The following is a 24,643-nucleotide window of genomic DNA, read 5'->3' as shown; positions in this document are numbered from 1 at the left end:
GAGCCCAGTCTGATGGCTTTGTCCTCTTTTGCTTGCACTGAAGGTCTTCCAGGTGGCTCCGTCATGCACTTTCACCGCCTCCCACCCTTCCCTTCCCTTCTCGTCCTTTCCCTCTCAGATCTGCTCTTCCCTTTTTGCTTCTGTGTGCCCCTGTCTCCTCAGGGCTCAGGGTTGCAGAGCGCTCTGAGATAAAGAAGTTCAGACATGCCTCACATTTTTAGACCCCCTTGTGGAACGTTGCTGGCGGCTTCCGCAAAATGCTTTTGCCGTATTTTGCTCCGCAGAGTGGCGGTGGATGCCGCTTGCTCTGACCTCCGCTTTCTTCCTTTTAGAGAGGGACATCCAGCATTTCTCCGAGAATCTCTTGATGTGAGAGATAATGTCGCCGAGAAATGAAAAGACTGCACAAAGTCAGGCTGGCAAGAGCGTGAGATGTTTTCTGCTGAGCCGTGTGGGCAGAGAGCTCGGGTATAGTACTGTACATCTGGCAGATAGATTTCTGTCAGCAGCTCTCCAGCGACAGGCTGCCTGCCTTTGAGGAAGAGGATCAGATCTGTGGGTCCATGTTGTGTGCTGGCTGAACACCTAAGCGCACATAGTCAGCTCCTAAAATGGCTGCCCTTGAAGCTCGGCTCAGAGGAGGATCTGAGCAGCTCAGTCGCTGTCTGTTAGAGCCCCAGCTGACTAGATGAAAGCAGTTACACAATCTCACCCATTAACTTGGTGTGGTGCAGGGACTGACTGCCTGAAAAGACACAGTGAACTCTGAGGCAAATTCTGGTTGTGTACAAGGGTTGTTTTTATTTCTCTCCCACTCTCCTCCCTGGCCATCTCTCTCCCCTCCTTCTCCAACGGGATTCTCTTGATATCCATGTCAAGGAACCCTTCATTAGGAGACAACTTTGTTCAAAACAGCAGTGAACTGCCAAGAGAGCAGGGTGGGGCCACGTGGTGAAGTTGTAACCTGACCCTGAACAACAATGGCTCCCCTGGTTGCTCAGGGACATGCTGGCAGTTTGGCTGGCTCTCGTGGAGCACTCCACTGGCTGGTCAGTTGGGTGTGGGAAGCACGGTAGGATTCCCAACTGTCTCTGGCTGGATCTCATTTGAATTGCAGTGGGAGTGAGAGTGGGGGGACTGAAAACGATAGTGTTACTGAAACTACATTTCACAGATAGCTATCCAACTTAAACCTGACATAATAAATATAAGTAGAAGTATAATTCTTTTTTTTCTTCTAGTAGTTCAGTTACACTGGAAGTATTTTTTTTTTCTTCACTTAAAATACTTTATACTAGTTTTCTTTTCTTTTTTTGTCTTTTTTCAATTGTTGTTGTTTCAGAATTGAACTCATGAATGGGTGGTGGGGGGGGGGGGGGGTGTGTGAAAAAACCAATAGCAACAAATGGTTTTTTGGACCTTTCCTAAAATAAGTGTAATTCTCCACTTAACACAGGTTAATATAGGGTGATTGTGTATTGCTTTTTATTTCCCTCTCAGTTCCATACACACACTGTATGCAAGATGGATGTAGCGGGCAGGCCTGAGTGTAAAACTGCTTCCTTGTTGGCTAACGTCCTAAACCATAGAGATGGTAACCAGTGCTGTGATTGCAGGTAGTTTGTATGGAAGATGCAGACTTGTCTGCAAACACTTGCTTATAAGTTTCACAGAAAATTCACCTTCAAGGTAAAAGCTGTACCTTACTGCTAAAACATTTCCAAAGGCGCAACTTTTACTTTAATAGCGTACAGCTTCCATTTCTGATTTGCATTGTACTCTTCACGTTTCCACTTGGCGCGACCTTTGCAACTGGCTGGCAAGAAAATCTGCATCTTCCACACAGGCAACTGGTGCAACCTGCTACCAAAGCAATTGTGTAGAGGTTTGTGGTGTGGTTTCGTATACCTCTTTGTGAACCAACTTAATATTACCACTGCCAGCAACCACTGACCACTAATTGTGCCCATTGGTCCCTAGTATCCAGGTTACCAGAGGGTCACTGACCAGTCTGTTGGCCTTCGTGAGTGCTACTTTTTCTCGCAACTGGTACTTGTCAGGTAGTTGCATGCAATAATGCCTGTGCAATGAAGGCTTTGATAAATCTTAATATAATATGAACTTTTTGTAAGAAAAACAAAATCTGTATGACTTGAAATGAGAGACTGAGTCTATAAAGTCTGTAAGAGCAGGTTTACAGTCAGACATAGAACTGGATGTCTTTTTGTAACCATGTGTATCGCCCCCTAGTGGCTGTTAATAAAGCAGGTTTAAGGCGCTTCTGCTTTGCCGTAACATTTAAGACCTGAAAGACAGGTCAGTTTTTTGACTTTCTATGGTTTCACATCGTGGAGCGTTTAGTGATCATTTGTAGGCTACTAATGTTGCTTCGGATGTCTTATCTCTGGCTGCTGATATCTACTTTCAGATGAAGTGTCCATGAATGGTTTTTCCATCTGGTGAAGGCACGATTCGACTGTGCTTTATTTTTTAAATTCACGTTGTTCTAAATACTTGGTTAACAGTACTTGTCTTGGTTTTTTTCCAAAGTACATCGCTAGTTGACATGACCTGATTTCGGTGTTTAGTCATCTGTTCCAGACCCATGCCCACAAATTTCAACTGTGGTGTTCTTGGTCTAATTTAGTCGTGTTGTAGACATTTAATGCACTGCAGCATTCAAATGAACAGGCCTAAGCAGATTAATATTTTACTAGTCTATTTGTTTTTATATATATTTTTTTGCTTTAAAAAATTTTAGATTCAAGGCTTTAGGTTTATGGGATACTATTTATTTTGTGCCAGTCATATATTTTTATTTCTTTCAATGACAAAAAGTACAGCAGTAAGATAGGATTTAGTCATATTCCAGACATCCAAGAACAGTGCAGTGTAGACTATTTTCTTTTATTTATTTATTTTATTAAAACAACAAGGGATCGACAAGGGTCACACTGGAAGTGTGAATCATTAATCTTCTTTGAATATATTCAAAACACTTTGGCCGTCGCCTAATAGAAAACAAATGAATAGTCATTGCAAAGAAGTGGGTCTTGGAAAAGAGGCTTGATTTTCAGCTTGAAAATGTTTTTCCGTTGGTAAGACCAAAAGGGTTACATTTAACTCAGTGCATACCAAAGTAGTCTTCCTGGGATGTCAGACACGGGCATACAGTCCATTGTAACCCTGACGTCCATTTGTGAATCGAGCCAGGGAGTAGTGTGGGGAACGTCACTTGTCATTCGTCATTATTAAACTGCAAAGTTGTACAATAAAGACAGGAAAAAAATTTATAAATTGTGCAAAAGAGCACTTTTGTTATAGTCTGGGGCTTCTCATCTCTTCCACTTTTAACAGATTCGAGCAGAAGTGGCGTGCAGTGTACGCAAAGTGTGTTTGTGTTTGGTGTTCATTTGTGTACATACCACTTGTGTGCACAACTTCCCGTGTGTGTGGTTTTTTTTCTCTTTTTTTTTTTCATTGTTGTTTTAGTCTTTTTTTTTTTATTATTATTTTTTTATCCATCCTGCGGACATGCAGTGCTGTAGAAAAACAAAGGGAACTCATCGCACTTCATCAAGCAGGCAGTGAGGAAGGGCCACCTGTGCTTTCAGAGGTGCTTTAATCCATCCTGAAATGTTCCAGGTACTTTTCATGAAACTCTTTTTGGTTTGAAGGTGTAATCATCCTGAAATATAGAAACAGCATGAGGAGCTGCTGTTTGCACAGCAGGGTGTGTCTTGTTCTGTGAAACGGCTCCATGCCGGTTGTGTTGAACAAACCTAAAAACTCCCACACCACAACCTTACTCATCCATACTTGTTAGACATTTGTTGGTTGTGTGTTTTTTGTGTGCCCTGTCCTTGGACACAAGCAGTTTGGTTGGGAAACTTGCCAAAGATGTCAGCTTAGGTAAATTCAAATTATACAGTTCCTGTTGAAATCAGGCCACAGAGGTGCTGATTTAGTACCAAAGTAATGTAATCTCTTAACCGTCGATTTGTGGCATAGTTTGCTTTTATTTGCTCACTTATTAAAACTAGTTATTTTTTAATAAGTGAGAAACTGAGATAAACGGTCTGTTTATCTCAGTTTTGTCACAAGTTTTCTGTCTTTTGATTTTAGAAATCCTTTCTTTTTCATTTCAGGTTCTGAGATGTTTCATGTTAAGATCTGCTCCACAGATTTTGCAGTCATGTTAAAGGACAAAAGCTTCAGCTTGTGTTTTATGAAAGCAGAAGTAGTTCATGGACGAATTCTTCCGTTTTTCCCGTCTACGTGTGCTGACACACAGCCTTTTCTTTGTTAAATCAATTGCTGCCTGGTAGTAAACCTCAGTTTTAACCTTATCTGCCCACAGTATTCAGGCATTTATGGAATGAACCATACTTGTATATTAAAAAAGAATCTCAGATTTTCTGGGGTTATGTGGACCATAACACCATATAGCTCACATATTAGTTACATTTACTGAAAAGATGAACCCACTTTGAAGCTCATCCTAAAAAATGTAACATGTTAGAGAAAAACTTTGCTGTCATTTAATTTGCTGCGTTCAGGAGAAAAAATCAGATTGAATGTGTTTTAATTCTAGAGTAAAGGCTGTAAACTTTGCCCTTTTAACCAGCTCTTCAAAAACCAATGCCAGCTACATGTTTTTTGTAGTTTTGAGGGGGGGAAAAATCACTGCTGGTGATCAGAGAGCCACAATGACAGAGATTTGAAATAACGGCCACGCCGTCAGCTTTCATTTTACTGGCTATGTCCAAACTACAGAGAAGCCCAAAGACATAAAGCCATCATTTCTTAGTTGATTCATTCAATCTTATTTCAGAGCAGTTGATACAATCTGATGGAATAGTCTGCTCTAAATACTGAGCTGTGGAGCTGCTCTCCAGCTGTTGCTTATCCCAAGGTAATAAAAATGGGACAAATCAGCCCATAATCCCTCCTCAGTCCCTCCATTGTTCTTGGAATGATGCTATGCAAAAAAAAAAAAAAAAAAAAAAAGGAACCTTCTTAGTATTCAGAATAACATCGGCGACTGCTGATTTGCCTCTGTGTCATGTTTTGTTTGCTTTGTGTCATCTCCTGTCATTTTAGCGATAGATAATATTTGTATGTGAATTTATGGCGCTTGATCCGTGCGGGTTTTTATCAAAAGGAGAACAGATAAATTTTTTATTTCTTTGCTTCTTGTGGGGTTTTGGGTTGTTTTTTGGGGGGGGTGGGGGGGGGTGTCTTTTTTGGGGTTTGTTTTTTGTTATCTGTACTTGTTTTATTGCAGTTTTTTTGCTTTTTAAAAAATAATAATTCGGTGGCATTTCCATTGATTTTGGTCCTTTTAATTGTGTCATTTCAAAGCAGTCCTGAAAGGTGCATTCAAAGGTGGCACTTTATCCAATACATATCCCCTCACAGTGTAACAGGTGAAAATGGAAAGGAGGTTCTATTAGGCTGAGTCCTTTAAGCTATGAAATTAGGGTTTGCATTTGGAGCATATCTTTTGAGCTGATACACATAAGCGTCTGTTCTCTCTCTCTCTCTTTTTTTTTTTCTTTCGTAGTGTTGTTATTTGGTGAAGGTGTGTGTACCTTCCTGCGCCTGATTATTCTTTGCTCAAGGAGCAGTAATCATCACTGATAATCATATCAGATCATCACTGAGCTCATTTTTTATGGAACAGCATGTTTAATGCAGTGAACAGGGTGATGACAGCCCTGAAGTCTAGGACTGGACTCTCTCTGTATATACTTTCTGTCTGACAAAATTCGGGCCCTGACCTCACGTGTGAAAGTGTCAGCTCAATTGTTTTATATTACTTTGGCTTTTCTTAAAAAAGGTTCTGTGTCCTCATGATTTTCTCTCTTTGTGTTTTGCAGGTTTCCCTGATTTTCCAGGGAGTTCTCCCCAGTTTTAATAATGGAGGTGTTGCAATGTGATGGCTGTGACTTCCGAGCCGAGTCATACGACGACTTGAAGACTCACATACAGGAAGTGCACACTGTTTTTCTGCAGCCTGCAGATGCAGATGAGTCTGATTCCCTGAAAGATGAAGATGAAGACGAGGAAGAAGAAGAGGACTATGATGATAAAGATGACAAGGATTATACGCCTCCTAAATCTGGAATGAGTATGCCTACCACATTCATTTAGATGTTGCTGTTGTTTTGTTGAGGATTAGGATCATGTCTGTGTCTGTTATAAAGAAGTCTACAAAGTAAGGTGATCATACATTTTACAAAGTTGGGTAATGTAAAGAGTTGTGGATGGACTTTATCAGCAGAAACAACAGAAAGGGAAAGAAATTACAACAAAATAATTTACTGTTTTCCAGCATGTGTCTAATAATCTTTCTCTTTTCTTTCTTTTTCTTTCTTTTTAGGCCCCAACTCTACTGACAGTCCCAACCAAACATCACAAAAGCCAACAGCTGAAACTCATCTGCAGTTTTATCAGTGCAAGTTCTGTGTCCGTTACTTCAGATCAAAGTCTTTCTTAAGAAACCACACCAAAAAGGTGCATAATGTCATAGAGCCAGATTCGGATGCAAGTGTCTCCTCAAAGACTGCAAAGCAGCCCAGCTACACTGTCATAATGCACAGTGACCATTCAAAAGTGTATTCCTGTCAGTATTGCACATATAAGTCCCCAAGGAAAGCACGGATAATGAAACACCAACTAATGTATCACAACAAAGTTCCTTCGGATAGTGCTGGAGATCCCCCGGAGTGCAATGAAAGCGGTGAGAAATCGGACTCTGCTACTGAGCTCATGAAGGGAACGTTTGCCTGCGAGTGGTGTGACTATCAGACCAACCAGAAGGACAGCTGGACCAATCATGTGGTGAAGGAGCACAGTGACAAGGTCAAGATAGTTTCCTGCATTGCAGAGGTGGAAGAGCAAGCAAGTGCAAGCTCCCCCAAACCGGATTCTCCCTCCTCTTCCCGTGCTAATGTTGGCGGAAAGGAGGAGTCTGTAGCAAAAACACCAGAAAACACAGGGGAGAAGTCCACCTCAGAGATCTCATCCTTTCAATATGCACAGATAAGTGCAGTTACACCCAACAGCACAGGTTCTTCTATCCTATCCAAGAGGTTTGCATCATCCGATGTCCCCAACAGTGCGATAGCTATGGACACCAACCTACTCAATGAGGAAGACTCGAGGAGCAGCTTAGAGGACGATGACGACGACGAAGAGCTGGGTGATATGGACGATCCCAGCTACACTGGAACCCTGTCCGCAGATGCAAAGCAGCTATTAACAGATGAAGATAATAAATTATTGGAAACTAAAGGAATTCCCTTCAGAAAGTACATGAACCGATTTCAGTGCCCATTCTGCTCCTTCCTCACCATGCACAGGCGGAGCATCTCCCGCCACATTGAAAATATTCACCTCTCTGGAAAAGCCACGGTGTACAAATGCGATGAGTGCCCATTTATTTGCACCAGCCCTCTGAAACTAGGCACACACAAACAGAGCCACAATTTTTCAGATTTAGAAACCTTGGACCTGACAGGTGATAGCCCAGGACCTCAGAATGACAGCGCAGCAGAGCCAGTTAATGAGGGTAACGTGAGTTCTAAAGTCAATGGGAAAAAGACAACCAGCACACCAAATGACCAGCAGAACCCTCACCGCTGCACCCTCTGCAGCTTCTCCACCACCACCCTGAAAGGTCTGAGGGTCCACCAGCAGCATAAGCATTCCTACTGTGATGACCTCGACTCCACTGTCTTTGAAGCCCAGCTGTCTGACCAGCCAGACTCTGAAGTAGATGCTTCTCCAATCTTCCTACAAAAAACCCAGACCCCCATTTTAGGGCTTGCCACCAAAAAGCCCTTAGTAACAGGGAAAAGAGCCAGGAAGTCCATTAATGACTTGCCTTTGGATTTGTCCTCAGTCAAAAAGAGAACCAGAATTGATGAAATTGCCAGTAACCTTCAAAGCAAGATAAGCCAAAGCCAGCAGGACACCGTCATTAATCTGGATGACATGGATGATGAAGACGCGGGAGAAAATCATGCCAGCGCTGATGAGGGGAGAAACAATGAAAACAACTCTGTCTTTGCTTACAACACACAGCAGCTTTATGCAAGAGACTCTGCCAGCTCTAATGAGGGCAGCAGAATAGGGAAAAGAAAAAGCAACCCTAGGTCCAAGCCTAGAAACATCCCCATATCGCTGACTCTCTCGGACGATAGTGAAAATATCTCCGCTGATGCCAGTGACAGTGCTATCCAAGAGAACATGGAATATTCAGAGGATCCTGGAATTACACGCTTCTACTGCAAACACTGTGATTACCACAACAAGTCGGCTCGTAGCGTCAGCACCCATTACCAGAGGATGCACCCTTACATCAAGTTTAGTTTTAAGTACATCCTGGACCCTGAAGACCAGAGTGCAGTCTTCCGCTGCTTAGAGTGCTACATCGAATACACAAATTACAACGATCTGCACCAACACTACATGGACCACCACCCTGAAGCAAGCAATGTGCTCAACTTCAACCAGCCCCATCTCTTATACATGTGCCGGTTTTGTTCGTACACGAGCCCTAACGTGAGGAGCCTAATGCCCCATTACCAAAGAATGCACCCCACCGTGAAAATCAACAACGCCATGATCTTTTCCAGCTATATTGTAGAGCAGTCCCACAAAAGCAGTGAATCACAGACTCTGAGGGAAATACTCAATTCGGGACCGAAAAATTTTAACTCTCCCACTTCGATGCCCAGGTCCACCTCAAGCCCGGTGCAGAAAGCGGTTTCCAAATCCCCTGAAGCTAGCGCTGACCCAGAACCTCTCAAAGAAGGCAGCAATGTTGTCGTCTACGATTGTGACGTGTGCTCCTTTGCAAGCCCCAATATGCACTCTGTTCTGGTCCACTACCAGAAGAAACACCCAGAGCAAAAGGCGTCTTATTTCCGTATACAGAAAACCATGAAGGTCATCTCAGTGGATCAGTCACAGCCTGTAGCCAACTCTTCGTTTAACACCAGCATGTCTTCGACTCCAAAACAATCAAGTGCAGCAGTTTATGGATCAGATGAAGAAATGTATTACTGCAAGCACTGCGTGTACAGCAATAGATCTGTTGTTGGTGTTTTGGTCCATTATCAGAAAAGACACCCGGAGGTGAAAGTGACAGCGAAATACATCAAACATGGCGCTCCTACCCCTGGATTGATGAAGCTCATGGATGAGCTACAGATTGCAGCACCCAAGCAGTTTATGAAGCAGTTTCAAAATAACGGTCACGACGGATCTAATAACTCGAGCCCCAAACCCGGAAGTGGTGAGAAAGGCGAGGATGAGCTGTTCTTTTGCCAGCACTGTGATTACGGCAACCGCACTGTAAAAGGCGTGCTTATTCACTATCAGAAAAAGCACAGGGAGACCAAGGCCAACGCTGACCTTGTGCGCCGCCACACTGCAGTCGTCCGGAGTCAACGTGAGCGAGCGCAGATGGTTCAGTCCAGCGTCGCCTCGTCTGCCGCTGTCCCAGCTCCTCCAGACCCTGAAAACACTACACCTCTGCGTTCCCTGAAGTGCAGGCACTGTTCCTACACATCTCCCTACGTCTATGCTCTGAAGAAGCACCTAAAGAAAGAGCACCCTACTGTGAAAGCCACAGCCATGACAATTTTACACTGGGCTTATCAAGATGGTATCTTGGAGGCTGGCTACCACTGCGAGTGGTGCATTTACTCCCATGCTGAACCCCAGGGTCTTTTGCTCCATTACCAAAGACGCCACCCTGAGCATAATGTTGATTACACATACATGGCCAGCAAGCTGTGGGCTGGGCCTGAGACAACCCAACAGGGAGGCAATGCAGAGACAAAACATTACAAGTGTAGGGACTGTGCCTTTGAGGCTTGCACAATATGGGACATCACCAATCACTATCAGGCGGTCCACCCCTGGGCTATCAAAGGGGACGAATCCGTGCTTTTGGATATAATCAAAGGAAACGGCTCAACTGAAAAAGCCCAACAGCAGGTTTCCAAAGAGCAGACGCCTCTGAATTGCCAGACTGTTGAAGATGACGGCCCGTTGGTTATTGCCACCCCACCTCAAGAAAGCAATCCCCAGCCTCACCACCCACGCCTTTCCATCTCTAACAATCCTTATCAGTGTACTGTATGTCTGTCAGAGTACAACAGTCTGCATGGCCTCCTCACCCACTATGGAAAGAAGCACCCTGGCATGAAAGTGAAAGCTGCAGATTTTGCACAGGAGGCAGACCTCAACCCCAGTTCTGTGTATAAATGTCGCCACTGTCCGTATGTGAACTCCCGGATCCACGGAGTCCTCACCCACTATCAGAAAAGACACCCGTTGGTCAAAGTCACAGCGGAAGACTTTGCAGACGACATAGAGCAAATCACAGAGTTGCACGAAGGGGACGACAAGTTCAAAACTCAAAGGCAGGGCTACGGCGCGTACAGATGCAAAATGTGCCCGTATACACATGGGACTCTGGAGAAACTCAAAATCCATTATGAGAAATATCACAATCAGTCTGCTTCCGACATGTTCTCTCCTTCTCTGACTCATTTTTCTTCTGGTAAAGAAACAGAGCTAGCAGGTGAGTGCAGCGCAAGTCATATATCAAGTGCAGCAAAAGTCCAGGAGGTCAGTGAGTTGGACCTTGCCCTCTCTCAGTTACCCATCAATAAGACAGAAAAACACGCTGTGTTCAAGTGTCAGCTCTGCAAATACTTCTGCTCGACCAGGAAGGGCATCGCTCGCCACTACCGTATCAAGCACAACAACGTCCGTGCTCAGCCGGAGGGTAAAAATAACGTCTTCAAATGTGCTCTGTGCTCATACACAAACCCCATACGCAAAGGCCTGGCAGCACACTACCAGAAGCGGCATGATATCGATGCCTATTACACCCACTGTCTGGCTGCTTCGAAGACTATGAATGAAAAGGTGAACAAAGTGATGGCACCCCCGCCGACTGAAGGGGACAATTCAGAAATGAGCGAAGATTTGCGATTAGCTGTGGAGAGACGGAGGTGCTCTCTTTGCCCCTTCCAGGCCTTCAGCAGGAAGAGCATTGTCTCACACTACATTAAACGCCACCCGGGTGTCTTCCCTAAGAAGCAGCATTCGAGCAAACTCGGCCGCTACTTCACTGTCATTTATGCCAAAGAACCCGAAAAGACTGCCGCAAGTGCATCAGCAGAGGACGATAAGGAAGTGATAGAGGTCCCGCTCGAACCTGAGCAGGATGGAGATGTGGACTGGCTGCCATTCAAGTGTCTGAAATGCTTCAGGTTGTCTTTTAGCACCGGCGAGCTGCTCTCTATGCACTACAACAACCACCACTGCAACGACTTGAAGCGGGACTTTGTGGTATCTCCTGGTCTCTGGGACGAGGATCCCGATTTATATCGGTGTTCTCACTGTGAGCTTAAGTTCCTATATCTCCCCGCTCTTGCGAAACATCTCCTGAAGCACAATGAGGAGTTTCAGAAAAAGGCGATGAGGCACGAGAGAAGGAGGCAGCTCCTCAGCAAGCAGAAAGCCACAGAGCTGCCTGAGAGCAAACAGGAGAAGGTGAGCAAACATAGTCGTCCCGAAATCTCATCAAAGAAAGAATTAAGGCGTAATAGAATTCTCTACCTACCATTAATGTGTGTGATGGCATACTGTGATTTACATGAGAGTCACATACCAATGCTCTACCTGTGTTCTTCATCTTCTTGTAAGATGGAAGCTTCCTCCTGTTTTTTTTTTTTTTTTTTTTAAACAACCATTTGTGGCATTGTGCTAAAGCTAATGGGTGGCTTTGCCCCTGCACTTCATTGGCAGTAAACGGTAAAAGTAATGGTAGAAGAAGCTACCTTTAGAAGATGCTATTTTGTGTCTCCTTCCAGGATTGAACCAGAGATCTTTCGCTCATTGAGCCAATTTGCAAGCTGCTAACTGTGCATGATGGGGTGATTTGATGATCTGCCAATTAGTTTCATATTAACTTCATGTTAAATTATAGAACGGTAATATTCTGTAGTTTTTCTTGTGAAAATTGTAAACCAAGACTAAAATAATGCCGTCGTCTGACTGTGGCAGATATGTTGGCTTGTGGAAACCATTCACACAACTCATGTTAAATTAGGTAGTTATGGTGCTTTAATGGCGTGTATTTTTGTTATATATTATTAAATAGGACATTTAAAAAAGAAAATCTTTCCTTTTCTGTGCACAGGAGAGTCCTGTAAATAAAACTCCCATCGGATTCAGGTGTAACTTCTGTGTAGAGATACACCCAACCCTCCGAGCCATCTGCAACCACCTTAGGAAGCATGTCCAGTATGGTGAGGTCAAAGAGGGGCATGTCAAGGTAAGAGAAGCTGCTTTTAAAGCTTCTTAAAGATTAGATTAGATTAGATTAGATAGAACTTTATTAATCCCTCGGGTGGGTTCCTCTGGGAAATTCGATTTCCAAAAAAGCACAGCACCGACAGAAGTTACAGAGTTACAGAATATTTTTTATATATATATATATATAAATAAATAAATAAAAAAATACAGAGACAATATAAATAAAATATACGAAGGGGATAAATAGAATAAATAGGAATAAAAATAAAAATACAAGTGAATTGCACATTTCAAGTATTGAGTCTATTGCACCGTTGACTATTTACAAAAGGTATTGCACAGTGAGGTGAAGAGGCACTACAGCTTAGTTGTTCCCCCCTCCTTTGTCCTCCTGTTTCCCCTCCCTCTCCCCTCCAGGGAGGGGTTAAACAGTCTGATGGCGTGTGGGACAAAGGAGTTTTTAAGTCTGTTAGTTCTTGTCTTTGGGAGAAGCAACCTGTCACTGAACAGACTCTTCTGGTTGTTAATGGCCGTGTGCAGAGGATGCCCAGCATTGTCCATAATGTCCATCAGTTTCTTTAATGTCCTTTTCTCTGCCACTGTCACCAGAGTGTCCAGCTTCATGCCGACCACAGAGCTAGCCCTCCTGATCAGTTTTTCCAGCCTGGATGAGTCCTTCTTTGCTGTGCTGCTCCCCCAGCACACCACAGCATAGAAAAGTACTCCAGCAACCACCGACTGGTAAAACATCCTCAGGAGCTTCCTGCAGATGTTAAAAGACCTCAGCCTCCTGAGGAAGTACAGTCGGCTTTGGGCTTTTTTATACAGGTGCTCTGTGTTGCATGACCAGTCCAGTTTATTGTCCACCCACAGCCCGAGGTACTTGTACTTGTTGACCACCTCCACCTCCTCCCCCTCTATCTGAACCGGCAGTGGACCTGCTCTAGACCTCCCGAAGTCCACAACCAGTTCCTTAGTCTTTGAGGTGTTGAGTTGCAGGTGGTTTGTGTGCTTATAATATATAGTTATATTTCTTGCGTCAAATAAATACTATAGTGTATATTCACTATCCATATCCTATATAAAATAAGTCGTTATTTAAAATGTGTGGCAACAGTAGAAGTAAGTCGTTTGTCAAATATATTAAACAAGTTATTTTACTATTAAGAATATAGAATATATTCTTATAAGAATATCTTGCCTTCTTCTTATTGTTCTCATATTGGGCAGCAGGGCATTAGTGTGCTTTAGGGGTTAGAGATGATGAGCCAAACATCAAATATCTGCAGCATCATATTTATTGTGATGTTATGACTCTTAAACCTTTCCTTTTATAAATCGTGACCACATATACAGTACATGTAATTTATTCCACTGTGCTAATGTGATATCAGTGTAATATCCTCCTAACTATATTTCAAAGGCACATTTTTTTTCCGGTCCCCTGTGCTTCTGTATTATTTTCCATCTCTCATCCTCCTAGCACTGCAGTGATCTGTTTTACTGGACTGGGGTTCTGTTTCCCATTTTGTTTATTACTGACAGAGGCTTCTGGGTAGACAGTCTGTCAGCTACCCCGAGAGAAAACAAGCAGTGCTGTCCCATTGCTGTAGAGAAGCAGGGGGGTTGGAGTGGTGAGCCATAACTTTTAGGGCAGTGGCGGGTAACCATTCGAACATTAGTATTCCAGTGAGGCTGCCAGTGAGGGGAACAGGCCTAAGGACCCAATGCCTCACCCAAATGGAGGCCTGGATCTTCCATCAGACACTCGGTCTCTCTTTATGTGTCTAAGACGCCATGTTTTCCGCCAACGAGAGTGATCCAGTGAAAAAGCACTGTATTCGTTTTGGTAACGAGGTCATAGTGTTCAAAGATGGGAGTTAAATTCGAGAACAGCGCTGGTTTCTCAGAGGGGAGCGTGAAGAGCAGACTGACGGTGCATTCAGGGACTGGATGGTAAGGCTGGGGCTGTGGATGCCACATCTTATTTATGGATTCACAAAGTGCAGGGTCAGGTCCTTCCACAGAAAGAATGAGTTTCCTTGAGGCAATAAAAAAGTCATGGTGATCGTCTGCTTGCTCACGATGACTGCTGCAAGCAGCCTGCACTCTGGCAGATGAAGGGAGGGGGGGAAAGAAATGTTTTTCCAGTTCCTTTCAGTAATTGTTGGTAGAACTGCACGGTTGCAAGATCTTTGTTTTTAGAAAAATTTGTCTCGATTAGTCACCCCGAATAAATGCTTATGGTTGGTTACAGTTATCACACTTGATGCATGAGGCGAGGAATTTTTCTGTCATATTCTGCTAAATATAAGCCAAGTGCGGTTTCTCTCAACCAACACACTGAAGAGTTTTATGTCTGAGTTAAAGTTAACCAAAGTGCTGATCTTCAGATAACACAGAGAGATGGAAAGAAAAACAGGGGGGGTCAAAGGCAGAGTGTGAGAAACTGTAACTGAGGCCTGACTGACAGTGACTGCATGGATGGAAGCAGAAGTGTTAGGCAGCTGCTTAACTGTCGCCTGTATGCAGATAATGTAGTAAAAAATAACTGTAGGTGCTAGACTTGAAGCGATATTTATATTAAAGCGATCTCTTCATTTCAGCATTCAGCAACCACATGAAAAAAGGTGTTGGCAGATAAAAATCAGCATGAACTGAGAGGTTGCTGAACATCTGAGACCTTTCCTCTTTTTGCATTGCAGCAGGAAGTCAGCGAGGTCCCCCTGATCCTACCTTCCGAGAGCCTAACTAATGGCAACATGGAGGGGGATGAAGCTGCCGAAGTCGACGGCCTGGAGAGACCCGGAGCCACGCCCAAAGATTCTGATGATGCCGCTGTTACCGTGGAGAACCTGGATCCTGAGACAGACGCTGGTGAAGGAAGGGCAGCGGCCTTGGTGGCCGCAGCCAGGGCCGTAGTGTCAGAGGGCCAGCTGAAGCAGCGGCTGGCAGCAGGGGGTCACCCGTGCGCCCAGTGCGATCGAGTCTTCATGTCCATGCAGGGCCTGAGGTCCCATGAGAGGAGCCACTCAGCCATGGCACTGTTCAGCAAAGAAGACAAATACAGCTGCCAGTACTGCCAGTTTGTCTCGCCCTTCAGACACAAGTAAGTGGGGAGGATCGGGGTTTGTGACTGACACCTTTAACACCGCTTCCACAGTGCTGTCCCTTGTGTGTACTGTGGTACTGTTTTTAAAGAGTAGAGCGCAGTAAATTGACACTTTGGCTGAGGCAAGCACATATTCACCATATTGCTGTGTTATCTGTTGACTCTCCTTTGAACATTTTATCTTTCCTCACTTTCCAGTTCTTTAGATTTTTTGCTTTTCATTAAGATGAAGTTTTAAGATTTAGTGGCTGTTTTGCTTCTGTCTCCTTTTAGAATAGTGCAAAGAAAATCCAAATGCACATTTATATACACATAGGTGCAGATTTTTTAAGACAGAGACTTTATTTAAGTGGGGGAATTTACTTGTTACTGCAACACAAGGGACAGGAAGAAAAAATGAATTAGAGTGATATTAGATAAATAAAATTAATTAAAATTATATCCAGGAATCAGTGCTTTAGTGTGACTTGGATACACCAAACTTTCCAATTTTAGTGTTTTCTTTTTCTTTTCTTTTTTTGTAGAGGAGTATGTGACTATCAAACATTTACAATCTCAAAATATGTGTAAAATTAGAATTTTCTGGCTTTTGATCAGTTTTTCACATCTGTGAATCGATTTTAAAAACATGCCACAATCCCTCTGTAAAAGAAGAAATATGGTCTCTTGCATGCCACCAAAACGAAGCCTGTGTCCGATGTTCAGAATTAGGTTCTGGAAAAGCAAATTGTCACGTATTTAGACAGATAATGGCCACTTGTCGTTAGAAAAATTGCCTTAATGTTAGCCCTTAAGCAGGGGAAGTTTCATAACGATCGCCATGCATGCAGGATGAATGCAAAGACCATTTTCTTTAAGATGTCAGTCCAGCTTTATGGGGAGCTCTTACATGCAGCTACTTCTTGCTGAGAAGCTTCTTCCTGTTATTTGGCTATTGCTAGTGCTGTTTGGCTAAGTGGCTGGATTAGCAGATGCAGCCTTGAGGAAGTGCGATCAGTGTTAACCTCAGCGATACACATTGTGCACCCTGTGGTATTTGAATGCTCTGACTGTGAAGCAGCATTACTTGGAAATGTTTAGTTTGCGTTAGCAGTCACTTGGCAGGAGGCAGTGAGTCAGACATTAATCTATTAAAAATTACAGTTAAAAACGGATGAGTGGTTTGAACCCTTTGCAGCCCCAGTAAGCGGTGTATATTTAAGCTAAACGCCTCACCAGCCTTTATACCAGCTGCTCTTTAGATCAACTAGATGTTAAAGTCATTTTGTACAGAGCACAGTTTTACACCTTATTCTGTTTACCCTATCACAATCCCTTTGAATCTTCAATCTTCTCCAAGATTTCCTGCCTCCTAGGAGAGAAAGACAAGCATTACAAGCGAGGCAGACATTTTTTTTTTATTTTTTTTGGTAGCGTGATTTGTTTTATCCATCACAGAGACACAGAGCGAGAGGGGAAAGAGAGAGTCCTCATCTCCTCTGAGCTCCCAGGTGTAATCCCTCTGTACTGTATGTGCCCTGACCCAGAAAGAAGCCGCATTCCCATGCCACCTAGGAGGCTGGCATTAAAAACACAGCTACCGTCCCCACAGGCACTCACACACTCATTCCCACCAGGGGATTGTGGGTAGATGAGTTCACCCCACGGCTCCTTGTTCTGTAGTCATTGGAAATGTGTGGCTGTTGTTTGCGAGGTAAACAGAATCGAGCGCTTTAGACGCCGCTGAAAAGAAGAAGGGAAAAAACCCCCGCTGTTGAAATCATCAAAGTGGATGCTGTAGAGCTGCTTTCTCTTTCTTTCTCGTACTCCCGTCTTGTCACCGTCTCTCTCTCTTGTCCTCATTTCATCCATTTTTCTCATTTTATCCTCTTATCTCATATCCTCCCTTCTGTGTTTTGCTGTTGTTGTTGTTGTTTTTAACTTCTTTTTTTAAATTTTGTTTCATTGCCAGTCTGGACCGACATGTGCAGTCTCACCACGGGCACCACAAGCCCTTCAGGTGTAAGCTCTGCCCCTTTAAATCTGCCTACGTGAGCCGCTTGAAGAGCCACCTGCATAAGGCACACACAGGTAAATAAAAAATAACACAAGCAGACACAGAACATTGTCACATACAGCTGTATCTCTGACTAACAAGCTATTCCTAGACCCATATACCTACCAACTTCCTGTTTATCTTCTCCAAAAAGATGTTCTGTGTGATTATCGAGCACAACTCAACTAGTGGGTTAGCCTTAGCAGCATTTTAACCATTCACTAAATCCAGGGATTTAGTTTGAATTCCTATTTTAACACTTAAAGGCCAAGTGAGCATTTGTATTTTTAATATTATGTATTAATTTAATTCTATTATTAACATTTTCTTCATTGGGGAACCTAGCATGCTACAAAAGTGAAGGTTTACTGGCCGTTGTGGCATAATGAGATTATTTTTGTTGTCGAAGGAGCCAGACAGCAGACAGCAATTTGAATTCATGTTAATGCAAATGTGGAAAATCTCCACCTGAGCTATCAAAACACAAGCAAAATGAAGCAACCTTGAAACTGGTGAGGCAGATAAGCTAGTCCTACGGAGGATTTGAATAATACTGATGTGCTATATCCGGGATGTCAAATATAAGGCTCGGGGGCCAGAATCTGTCCAGCAAAGACTCCAATCCTGTGAGGCTCTGGAAAATGTGAAATGTATTTTCATATCTTTTATAGGTTTTCCTAATGATAAAGACCTCCACCACATGCATTCACACTACACCAAAATAATCAAAAAATGTATACCGATTCCACCATCAGGCCGGGGTCTTTCTGTGTGGAGTTTGCATGTTCTCCCCGTGTTTGCGTGGGTTCTCTCCGGGTACTCCGGCTTCCTCCCACAGTCCAAAGACATGCACTTAGTGGGGATAGGTTAATTGGTTAATCCAAATTGCCCATAGGTGTGAATGTGAGTGCGAATGGTTGTCTGTCTCTGTGTGTTAGCCCTGCGACAGACTGGCGACCTGTCCAGGGTGTACACCGCCTCTCGCCCTATGACAGCTGGGATAGGCTCCAGCGGACGCGAATGGATGGATGTATACTGATTTAACTTTTTTTCAGTTTGTAATAAGTCAATCTGATCTGTAAAGGTCAGAAATTTTACAGTGGGTCCATAGTTTACAATTTATTTCTTACAGTTTAAGCCCAAAGATTCCTTTAATTTGTTATGGCTGCAAGTGTAGTTAAACCTCTTTACACTGACAGAAAGAGCAGGTTCACTGGTTAAGATCAAAGTCTGACTTCCCCGCTCTAGATCTTTGAGGCAAACCAATGTTTAGTTACATTCAATAAGTGGAATTGTGAAAACAATCAGCATTGAATGTTTCCATTCACACTGCTTTTGTATTGAAGCTACCAGGAATTTATATTGAAGATATTCTTACTAGAAATAGTTCAGTGCTGTGTGGCAAGCCAGTGTTAGAGTTAGATTTGGATCAGGATGCTGCTTCCTTTTAAGATGTTAAGCAAATACATTTAACAGAAGCAGGAAATACAAGGCTGGAAATCCCCATGGGAACATTCAGAACATCAAAACCAAAAATTATAAAGTAAAGCGTGCACCAGTGTGCAGTTAGATGCTATAATAGAGCATAAAATAATAAAATGGGTCACTGTATTGGGCTTCAATTTGTAAATGAGAGATAAGCTGTGACAACCTCATTGTAACCTTTTGTATTTTATGAAGTACTCTTTTTGTTGGCTCACTAACCTGCGCTGAACGCTTTTTAATGAACCAAGGATTACAGTTTTTATGAGCTCTTCGTTCAGGTGCAAATTCAAACTTTCAAATAGCAATCAAATCAAATTTCTTCTAAGTCTAAAATATGGGACCAGCTTCAGCATTTTTGCTTGAAGTTTAAGAAGCTTTAATAAACGCTGTAACGCAGGAGGAGCCCTGTTGCCAATAGGTTATTACATTTGCTCCAGATTTCCTCAAAGGGCTTTGTTTGTGGTCGGGGATGTGTTTATCATCACCGCTTTCATTAACAAATGCTCCCTAATTAGCTATCTAGAACCATGTGCAGGTCTTTGCAAGCCTGGTATGTATAATACTTCTGTGTTGATGTAAAAATCAAGTCCAACGCCTCATGATCCTCAATATTCTTCCAGGTGAGCAGCACACATACAAGTGCTTGTCCTGCCCCTTCACTTCTATGACCATCAGCCAGCTGAAGGAGCACTCTCTGAGAGACCACGGTGAAGTCTTGACCCTTCCCAAACTCCGAGCAGCCAACCAGGCTGCGCATGCCACCCTCAGGCCCCCCCGACCGGCCAGTAATCCAGAACAGACTCCCATAGCACCTGATGGTATGAGATCATGCGTAATCTTCATTAAGCATTGTTTTCTTCGGTTTGTCTCTGGGTAAAAGGAACAAATTATAATATTTTATCTAGTGAGATTTATAGGTGCTGGTAAGCAGCATGCTCCTGGCTCACCACAGTCGACTACAGCATTTTCCAGCTTTGAATCTTACATTTAATGAAATTCACTGCAAAGAAGTTATATAGAAAACTGCAGGAGCTCATGTGTAATGTTTTTTTTTTTATAGTCAAATAGGAGTCAGCATGAAGTAGCTGTCACTGAGGGTGTATGCATTTAACTGTATAACTGGTTGCCAGGGTAATCTCAGGTGTCTATATGGGGTATCATTGGGAAACAACCTCTCACACCCAATCACGTCTGTCGAAACACACATTTCAGTCACTTGAATGTCACGATCCTCCCATCCCCGAAGTATCAGACATTCTCAATGTATGCTTGGATATGCAGGCAGGAAAGTGCCGTCACATTGAGGGGGAATAGTGTTAATAAAATTAAGCGGGGATGCCTAACAAGCATAGCCATCTGTAGAAGTGAGTCTGGTATTCGTGAGTCATGCATTCATGTTGGAGAAATGCTTTAATGTAGTACTGTGGCTGTTTAGATTTGACTACGTAAGACACTGTTTTTCCACAGAATATGTTCAGACGGGGACGCGCCGTGACTCTAGGCTGGTGTAGAAGTAAACCCCTTGATGTAATCCCATGTTTGAGGTGTTATAGTGGCTTTGCAGCGGCTGCTTTAGCTTGCAGACTGTTCTTGGCAGCAGCTGTCACCTTGCTGCTGGAGCTGTGGAATCTTCCCTGGAGCTGAAGCGGGGCAGCATTCCTCAATGCACCATCCACCACTGTCAGCTGTGCCCCACCAAGACAAATGAAGCATTGAGAGAGCAGGGCTGACATATTGAATGTCTCTTTACTGAGCCAAACTAGCTACCTTCAGCTGAATGTCTGAAATTCAAACAGAGGGAGTTTGTCTTGTTGGCAGGGTGTCTTGAAAAAGATTTCCATTTGATCGCCCGTTATTAGCGGCAATGTTTACTTGAATTTCTTGGAAAATTCCTCTTAACAGTTGTACCTGGCAGAATTATGAAAATAAAACCAAAAGGTCTTTGAAATCCAGCCTCATCATCGCTTTTAGCAAAATGGCAGAGCAGGCGTATTAGTTTGATCCACACCATATCTCGGTGACTACTAAACTGCTATACACGCTCATCATCCCCGCAGGATGTATAATTAATAGCTTTAGGAACTCTATAAAGCAAAGGATTAGGTTAAATTTTTCCTGTGCTTTAGTTTATGACCAAATACCTGCAAAGCGAGTGAGTTTCTAAAGGTTTCAGCTGTACTTACAATGTGTGTTAGCTTGCAGGTAACTCCTTTATGACTTCCGTGTTAGTTTTTCCAATTTGAGGCCGACAGCTTGGCAGTTAGTGTAGACAGCCGCTATCGTAAGGTTTTCTCCTCCTTTCCCTTAACTTTCCCACACAGGTATTCCATCTCTAATGCAGTACAATAAATAGTTTTAGCCCTTAATGAACAATTTAAGAAGCGACGTCCCCACCTAACTACAGAATCTGCTCTTCATCTTCCGTCTCATCTCCATACCTCCTCCACATCGCGGAGAAGATATTACAGGAATTAATCAAGCGTGGCGCTGTTTAATTTAATAGAGCTCTTCCGTCTCCTCTGCCTAAGTCAAAAAATGGATCTCAAGAATTTTGTAACAGCAAAGTTTCAAAGAAAAGTTGTTGAGTTTTTTTTTTTCCCCATTCCCTGCTTGCTTTCGCCTACTCTTAGTGCTGAATGAGGTATTTTTCGCACGGAGAGATACTCTGTTAGTGTCACTGTAGTTTATTTATTGATGTGTTGGAGGCTCAAACTAGGACGAGAATATGAGCCGGCTCGATGATATTATAGAGGAGGGAAAGAGGCAGGGTACAAAATGACAACAGTCACAGTTACACTTCGGCGGGGGTGTGAGGGACATTTGGTGTAAGCACATCTGAACACCTCTTCTTTACAGAGGCATGAATCATATATGGCCCTTTTATTCAACGTTATGTATTCTTTCTATCCACTTACTGAAGACTTTATTAGGACCACGTACCTTTTCGTATGTGTATCTAAACAGACACTTATTTTCCAGCAGTGTAGTAGCACAATCTTGCTGATACACGTTAGAAGCTTGTGTTAGTGGCATAATTGTCAGTTCCAGACGGGCTGTGTTTTCGAAGCTGCTGATCTCATGAGATTTTTACACAGTCTCTTAGAGTTCACTACTGAGCACCTCGATGGCAGTCGGATATTGTTTGAATGCTACAGCCTATCGGAGGACCGTCGCTGACCTCACACATCCCTTTATGATACAGTTAACCCTCTAATAGCGACATTTAAGCATAGTAAGTAAGTAAGTAAGTAAAAGATTGCACACTGGTTTCATTAAAATGACACAACCGTGCTCCTCGGTGACACCCCCCCAGTCACCAGATCCGAGTCTAACACCTTTGGTATGTGGCGTAAAGTGTGGTTCATAGCATGCAGCTGACAAATCTGCGGAAATTATGCGAAGCAATCATGTCGGCGTGGAGGAGAATCTCAAAGGAAAGTTTCCAGCATTTGTGGAATCTGTGCTGCAAATAACTGAGGGTCTGTCGAGAGCAAATCGAAGCTTTTCCCAGTGTTAGTTATGGCGCTCATAATAAATTCCCTGGTGTAATGTTTACTCTAAAAAAAATTTAATGTTAATGAAATGTAATCAGACTTCTTACATAAACTGAACAAAACTGGGAGATCAATTGATCCAAGTAGATAAAGTAGGTTAAACTCCACCCTGCTGTGCAAAAAAATTCATCAGCTCGACAACTTCACCGTGCGCTGGAGTCAGTCGGTGACTGATGATGATGATGATGATGATGAGTTGTGGTTGGAGGGGTTACTTGGTGAGGGAAGAAAATAATCAAGTCCTGCCACCTTGTATACAAATCCTGTCCTATGGTAAAACATAGAACATCTAAAGATAAAACGTCAGTGTAAAAAGCGATCTTACTTGCCAGACGTTACATTTTCCCCATGTCCGCATACACTGCGTCACCTTTTATTAAACCCTGAGGTTGTCTAAACGCCTCCGCCTCTCCCTCAGATCCGTCATACCTGGAGCCAGTGGATGTTCGTCAGCAGCTCAGTCATTACCAGCTGGCCTCCCGCAGTCAAATGTCTTCCAGCTCGACACCTGGTGGCTCAACGGTGGCCGACAATCGTCCTGAGAATATCCTCACGTGCGAGTTCTGTGAGTTCAGCTCCGGATACATGCAGAGTCTACGGCGTCACTACAGGGACCGTCACGGTGGCAAGAAGCTCTTCAAGTGCAAAGACTGTTCCTTTTTCACCTGCTACAAGTAAGTGAAAAACAAAATTTAACAGAGAAACGTAGAAAGATGTGCACACGTTGCACTTAGTATTGGCACATTTGCAGGTGCTCATTTAACTTCATAAAGTCTGAACCGTCAAATAATTGCCTGAAAATTCACTTTTTTTTTGGAAACTGGAGTGTTTACTGAAGTTTCTGACTATTTTTTTTTTTTTTAAAGAAATTAAATATTTGCATATATGAGTTTTAATTTCCATCATTTTTTGCCACAGTTGGCGCTTTTGTGCAGTTTACTGCTTAAAAACATATTCTACAATGTATTCAGCTTTTTCAGGAAAACAAAAATCTCACTTTCGTCTTAATTCACAAAAACTCTCGGATCAAATATGAAAACCTTACAGGGTCTGTCTGTCTTTTAATCTGCCTCAGGAATACCTTCACCATGCACGTAGAGGCGGGTCACTACAACAACATGCCAGAGGACCTCGCTAAAGACCTGCGCTGCCCTCTCTGCCTCTACCACACCAAACGCAAGAGCAACATGATCGACCACATTGTTCTGCACAGAGGTACGCTGCCTTCAAAATGGAACCGGCCACATAGCATGTTTTTCTGTTTTTTTACAAGTCAACTTTATTGGTGGGTCATGCTGTGGGAGACTGGTTTTCAATGCTGTGGCTCAGGTGGTAGAATTAACCTCAGGGTCAAAGGGTCAGTCCGCGTGAATATTGGTTTTTTTTCTAGCACTTACCATTTAGGAGTGAAACCAGCTACAAAAGGAAAGGCGTGTGTTGTGGTGAGATCTGAAGACCTTTGGTGTCGGCGCTGCGGCCAGTTTGGCGAATGTTTGCTAGCTCTTGAGTTGTTCTTTAGCTCTTGTTCTTTCTGTGCAGTAAACAGACATGAGCCATCAGAGATATCAATCATCTTATATAACTGCCGGCAAGACCGAAAAACAGTGCATTTTCTAAAATGTCAAAACATTCCTTTTACAGCAAACACCATTAGATTCAAAGTCGGCGTCATACTGCCTGTGCTGGCATTTGCAGTGTTCAACATGAGGGAGACGGTTAAATGATATTTGAGTCAGGACTACTACAGTCAAAGGAAGATTGTTATTTCCATCTGCTGTAATTTATACTTGGCGGTATGCCTCGGCTGTGGAGTAGGACAGCACAGATCCCCCGTGCAGGGGAGAGCAGGCGTTAGCGTCTGTAGATATGACACTGATGAGAGACCCAACATGAAAGGAGCTGGTGTGGAGGTGGGTTGCAGCCACAGCGAATTGTAGGCAGGCTAAAGCGGCTTAAATAAACACGCCCCATGTCAGATTTGCCAATCTGATACATAGAGGTTTCTCATCTGAGCCGTCAGCTGATGTGGGCTAGCACTGTGGTCAGCTGATCTGCCGGAACTGCAGCTGAGCTCGGCTTGATGGACAAGGCAAACATTTAAATTTCTCC

At 43.3% G+C, this 24,643-nt stretch overlaps 1 protein-coding gene across 2 annotated transcripts in view; it reads left to right on the top strand.

Annotated features, from left to right (window-relative positions):
- The window catches only part of znf462 (zinc finger protein 462), a 56,338-nt gene that overhangs the window by 20,686 nt on the left and 11,009 nt on the right, over nt 1-24,643 (top strand). For both annotated transcript variants that reach the window (XM_082541570.1, XM_082541571.1), the window contains exons 2-9: nt 5,883-6,133; nt 6,386-11,583; nt 12,233-12,367; nt 15,054-15,457; nt 17,412-17,530; nt 19,601-19,798; nt 22,953-23,208; nt 23,610-23,749. In XM_082541570.1, the coding sequence (XP_082397696.1) occupies nt 5,923-6,133; nt 6,386-11,583; nt 12,233-12,367; nt 15,054-15,457; nt 17,412-17,530; nt 19,601-19,798; nt 22,953-23,208; nt 23,610-23,749 (6,661 nt within the window). In that variant the 5' untranslated portion in view covers nt 5,883-5,922. The remainder of the gene's footprint in view (nt 1-5,882; nt 6,134-6,385; nt 11,584-12,232; nt 12,368-15,053; nt 15,458-17,411; nt 17,531-19,600; nt 19,799-22,952; nt 23,209-23,609; nt 23,750-24,643) is intronic.

The sequence above is a fragment of the Aulonocara stuartgranti genome (genome assembly GCF_965226115.1).
Source record: "Aulonocara stuartgranti genome assembly, chromosome: 7".
In the NCBI taxonomy this organism is placed as follows: domain Eukaryota; kingdom Metazoa; phylum Chordata; class Actinopteri; order Cichliformes; family Cichlidae; genus Aulonocara; species Aulonocara stuartgranti.
Note: the sequence above shows the minus strand (reverse complement) of the source record. Positions and strands in the feature narration are given on the sequence as shown.